Source organism: Sinocyclocheilus anshuiensis, unplaced genomic scaffold (assembly GCF_001515605.1).
Source record: "Sinocyclocheilus anshuiensis isolate Anshui unplaced genomic scaffold, SAMN03320099.WGS_v1.1 scaffold355, whole genome shotgun sequence".
In the NCBI taxonomy this organism is placed as follows: domain Eukaryota; kingdom Metazoa; phylum Chordata; class Actinopteri; order Cypriniformes; family Cyprinidae; genus Sinocyclocheilus; species Sinocyclocheilus anshuiensis.
Window position 1 is genome coordinate 1,829,184 of NW_015549571.1, and position 6,062 is coordinate 1,835,245.

The 6,062-nt window shown below is 38.5% G+C and overlaps 1 protein-coding gene across 1 annotated transcript in view; it reads right to left on the reverse strand.

Annotated features, from left to right (window-relative positions):
- LOC107657355 (myosin-IIIb) overlaps positions 1–6,062 on the reverse strand; it is a 142,163-nt gene that overhangs the window by 112,925 nt on the left and 23,176 nt on the right. The window contains exons 10-11 of the mRNA XM_016445397.1: positions 5,501–5,577; positions 1,672–1,817 (exon numbers count right to left, since the gene is read on the reverse strand). Coding sequence (XP_016300883.1) covers positions 1,672–1,817; positions 5,501–5,577 — 223 coding nt within the window. The remainder of the gene's footprint in view (positions 1–1,671; positions 1,818–5,500; positions 5,578–6,062) is intronic.

Sequence of the window (6,062 nt, forward strand, 5' to 3'; positions counted from 1 at the left end):
TTTTAGGTAGGCGTGGTTGACTCTTAACTTTTATAAAGAATATCTCTTTGGATTTGAGACTTTAGTCTTTGCAACTTTACAGATCTTCTTTATGCACCAAGAGCTTGTAACACTTCAAAGAGAAAGGAAAAATTGAAATCGCATCATATGACCCCTTTAAATCTTTCGAATGAATGAATGAGGCATTTGTATAGTGCTTTTTTGTGTATTGTTGTACACCCAAAGCACTTTACAATCATATGAAGGGGTCTCTCCTTAACCACCGCCAGTGTGCAGCATCCACCTGCCTTTTGAAACCTAAAAGATTCCTTCCGCTAGGAAAAAAACATGACCTTTCCAACGTGACCACGTGAAGTTGTGGCAAAGCATTGCAGAGCTAGTGCAAGATGAGCATTTTTGATTAAAAAGTATATACATTTATTTTTTTTAAATGACTGATAGTTTTGCTAGATAAGAAGACCCTTATTCCTCGGCTGGGATTATGTATAAGCCCCTTTGAAGCTGCATTGAAACTGCAGTTTGGACCTTGAACCCATTGGCCACAACTGAAGCCCACTATATGGAGAAAAATCCTGGAATGTTTTTCTCAAAAACTTAATTTCTTTTCGACCGAAGAAAAGGAAAGACATGAACATCTTGGATGGCATGGGGGTGCGTAAATAATCAGGAACTTTTGATTCTGGAGTGAACTAATCCTTTAACTATATTTACACCAGTACCATTTCACTTTTTTCTCTCTCTTGAAAAGTAGGCATTATTCAGCATAATGTATAATACATAATGTGCACTAAGCAGTAAGCTAGTATTCTCTGTCATTGAGTTGCGTAGCCTCTCTCTAAAAGTGAGCAAACCGCTGCGGTGTCAGTGTCCCGACAGCGAGCGGCCCATCCCCCGCAGGCCTGGAGCGGGGCAGATAACATGAGCGTCTGCCTCATCTAAATGACAATGGGGAAGGGAGGGCGGCTAATCACAAATGCAAATTGCAATCAAAGGACATAACCACAATGCATTCTGGGCGATAACAGTGTGATCATAAAGATGGCAAAAGGTCAGATTCTCATCAAAGCTCTTACAGTTTATCGCTAAACAGAATATTGAGACACGTGAGATCCCCTGATTCTGTGACGATAAAACAGTCAAGCTAAATGAGGGTGAACTGGGAAATCACCGGGCATGGCAAAGAGCACAGTGGAATATTAAACTGAATAAAGCACCAATGTGCCAGTTCACGCTTTCAAGAGTCATATCATTGAAAAAACTATATTACATTCACTACACAAATATCCAGTCCAGTCAGGATAGACCATTTACTAAAAATAATCACCAAAAGTAGACAAGCAGCTCATTAAACCACACATTTGCACATCCACACCTATTCAGTATTCAGCAACTTGGCCCAGCCTGATGTATGATGCGGATAAACAGATATTAGCCAATCATAACAGAGGTCATTTGCATATAGCAGTCTTAAGATGCAGTCGCAAAAACAGCCAGGCTGCATCCAAAATCGCATACCTCACTATAGTAGGCAAAAAACAATATGAGACCAGAGTTGTATGTTCAAATTCACAGTATTCATAATACAGTAGTCATGAAGTCTCCAGATCCCTCACGCTCGCTCCCCAGTCTTTAGTGAGTGTGGTGTGAGTATAGGTCCCCCTGCTGTCTCACCGCGGTATTTTGAAGAGTGCTTTGACAGGGTGCATCTCGGCCAGGGGTGGGTCTCCGTCCGCCAGCTCTATGGCAGTGATGCCCAGAGACCACACATCACAGCGGGCGTCATATGAGTAGTCATACTGCTGTTCACACGCTATCACCTGCACACAGACAAACACAGAGGGATCACACACACACACACACACACACACACACACACACACAATCACCTTCTACACTGAAAACAAACAAAAATAAAATAAGATGGTGCAGAAACAATTTTCACTCAGAAACAAATATGCTAAGAAGCAAATATGCAAACAATTACAATAAATTGATGAGGAGTAAATTAATCAAAATGTGAAAATTTAAAGTAGAAAAACGGAAATGTATTTACTTTTTTTTTTACAGTTCACTTTCAGGAGAGATCTCAACTGTGCTCAGATTTGTCAAGATACTAGAGTATGCTATCAACAGTTAGTGAGCTTAATATGAGGTCAAACATTTTTTTTATTTTTTTTTATTAAATTCTTATTAGGAGTTATGCGACCTATATTAATTTGATAGCTCTATACACCTACTGAATGTCAACCATTGACTCATTTGTGTCTATTTTTATATCCCCAAAGAAATTTTTGTTAAAACATCTGATACTTACAAGAAATATAATTGATAACTTCAGGTTTTTAAAACTGAATGGATTCCAGTTATAGCTATAAAGTAATTTTAAATATTAGAGGATTCATATCAGTTTTATTATTATATGGTTTAAAATGATTAAATAAGCTCATTTACACAGTATATCCATGTGAATTTAGCCAAATCATTTTCCAAATTAAACATTTTATTTCAGCTCCAGTTAACCAATATTTGTTATATTTAATCATTACTGTACTGTAATAATCACAACAATTATGTTGTTCTGCAGCATTAAATCAGTCCGTCAGAAACACTGTGGCCAATCAGCATATTGCCGAGTGTTTAATTTAGACTGTATTTTAATTGGCCATGAGGGGCCTCCCCCACTGGCCCCATCACCTCACTTTATTTCACTCTCACAGAGCGGCGCTCAGCTATTAACCTTCACATGACCCACACACACACACACACACATCTCCGTTAGATAGCTCACTAATGCATACGGTATACACAAAAGCACACTAAGCATTACGATAAACATTTTTCACAAAGACAGTGAATCTACTCACAGGTTAAAGGTCCCCTGAAATGCTTAGAAACACACGGCGGTTCTCTATGTGTTGACGTCATTTTAACTGAAACAGGAAGACAGGGCGGGACATATCAAGCAGCCCCGCCCCTTTTTAAAATAAGGAAGTGACGAATTGCAAGCTTTGCATGCTTATATCTTCTAAATGCGAATTTTGTCACTGTTTTGGAGCACACTGCCTTATAGATAAACTTAAGACTAACATATTGATACTAACACCCAAAAAACTTTAATTTTGATTTCATGGGGACTTTAAAGGACACAGATTGTTTCAGTGAGTACAGTACATAAAAAACTTAGCAAAAGTACCTAATAGAAATAAAATAATCAACATACTGTAGGCTTACTGGAAAATGTATTTATATAGTGCTTTCACAATAGATATAGTTCCAGAGCAGCTTTACAGAAAATCATGATGTTAATGTTTATATCTTAAGAGTTACATTTGATAAATTAGAGCTGGGTGATAATATAGTTTACATTTTTGGGATGATATAAACATGTAAGCAGTTGGGATTTACTATATAGTATTTATCTTTTTATGTGAGTATACCATATGCATGTGGTTAAATTGTATATAATTAGACAGTGGTGTTAATTTCTGCTCCTGCAGGCCACTGTCCTGCAAAGTGTAGTTCCCACCCCATCAAGCTGGAGTTAAACTCTGCAGGACAGTGGCCCTCCAGGACTAAGTTTGGAGAAAAATTATGATTGTAGGGGCAGATCATCAATTATTAAATACTTATTTTTGCATGGTTCCTTGCACAAGAAGACCACAAAACACGTTTACCATAATACATGATTTGTAAACTAATACATCTTGACATTTGCATCACATAACCAGCTCCAAATGTATGGCTGATGTAGTAAACTTGCTCAGTAGCTCACCTGATACAGCACTGCACTTGACATGCAGAGCACTCGGGTACGAGTCACAATAAAAGAGCTGCAAATCTTGTAGATGCAAATGGCATGGTTGCTTTAGCAAATATGTTTTTATCTCTGTTTCTTTTGTTCCCACTATCAGTTAGGTTTAGGGTAGAGATTACACGATTAACCGAGTGATTAGCAGCACTCACCGGGTATTTTATTTCCAAACTGCCAAAAGACATACAACAACCAATGGAAATGTTGCCACAGGCACAGTTTTCCAATGAGCCTTAGTTGAAAACAATACATTTAATCTAGGTTTATTCTAGAAGGATAGAATATAGAAGAATTTACCCAACCTGTATGGAAAAAATAAAGAAATTTATGAGAAAGTCCTGGCTGTTCTTCTTCATATGCCAAAAGACATACAACAACCAATGGCAATGTTGCCACAGGCACAGTTTTCCAATGAGCCTTAGTTGAAAACAATACATTTAATCTAGGTTTATTCTAAAAGGATAGAATATAGAAGAATTTACCCAACCTGTATGGAAAAAATAAAGAAATTTATGAGAAAGTCCTGGCTGTTCTTCTTCATACAATGAATATGCCACAACAGCACCATAAAAGTAGTCCATACGACTAATGCTCTATATTACAATCATTTTATGTAAGGGATAATGCATGGCTAGCTGTGCGATTTAAACAATTTTAATGCATGATGTGGAGGCCAAGAACCACCCAACGCGCATGCATTAAAATTGTTTAATGCACAGCTAGCCATGCATTATCCCGCTTATACCTTAGTCATTTGCCAGCACATTTACAAGTTACAAGTTAAAGCTGTTAATGATGTTTCTCAGTGCAATATTTGACTGGAAGGGTAAAAATTAAGGTTATTTTCGTCAATTGCGGCTTGTTAGCACTAGCATTCTGCTCACATCAAATCAGACACAGAGGTGAAAAATAATAGTGAATAATAGGAAATAATAATAGGAAATAGTGCGGTACGATCACATTTATTTGAATGAATTATAGAATTTATTTAAATGAATTATCGGTCGAGAGAGAGAGAGAGAGAGAGAGAGAGCGAGAGAGAGAGAGAGAGAGATGACAGTTGTGTGTGCGTTATCTTTGTCTGCGCGTCTCTCTACAAACAATGAAGCTGTGTTACTTCAAAAACATTTTATTATTAAAAGTCGCGGGAAGCGTTGACAAGTTAGGGTTAGGGTTGCAATCTCTGACTCTCTCTCTCCCTTTCTCTCTCTCTCTCTATGTGTGTGTGTGTGTGTTGTTTGCGAGTCATGTGTTTGGGTTTTTGGGCATCAATTAAAACAGCGCATTAATATAGACCGGTGATTAAACTGACTTGGAACTACCTGTGCATTAAACGGTTTTACTTCATACCTGCCAGCCAATCAGAATCGAGAATTCAGGCACACCGTTGTATAAGTAAGGGATAATCAATGGTTTGCCGTGCATTAAAGGATTTAAATGCACGACGTGGAGGCAAAGAACCACCGACGCGAAGCGGAGCAATATTTGACCGAATGGGTAAAAATTACGGTTTTACTGCATACCTGCCAGCCAATCAGAATCCAGTATTCAGACAGACCATGGAATAAAGTATGAATAAAATGATATAAAATAAAAATGATTTCAAAGAAAGAGGTAGGTGGTGACTAGAAAGAGATTGAATGGGAGAAATAAAGAGAGCAAAGTCATGCTGTTTATGACAGGACAGACCTCAGGAGCCATCCAGAACGGGGTTCCCACTGATGTGTTTCGGCGTAGACGGGCACTCGTCAGCTGAGCTGAGACGCCTGCAAGAAATCAGAGACCTAATGTGTCAGAATCATAGCTTAACAGGGTTATTTTTCTTTATTTTCCTTGAATGTGTTTTTTCTTTTTTCTACTGAAATTTGTGAACATCTGTGATAATAAACAACAATAACTGTACAATTATTTCTCAAGTAGGACCAAATAACAATTGTATGGATTCAGACATTTAGGAGGTGGCAAATGATCTGACGTGACATTAGGGCAGGGAGCGGGCGGCTGGCATTCAACAGCATTACCCGATGAGGGCATTTTGCTTCCCAGCAGGATCCACTTCTTTCTCAAATGCACATGGGACAAACACGCCTCAGGCAGAATCAGCCGCCCCACACACCCTCCTCTTGCCCTCACACACACACACACACACACGACGCGTTACTCTGCACTGCGCATAACTCCGCATTTGAACAGTCAATAGCAAATACTTAAACTAATAACAAAACATACTTACAGTCGCTGATTCAGAAGC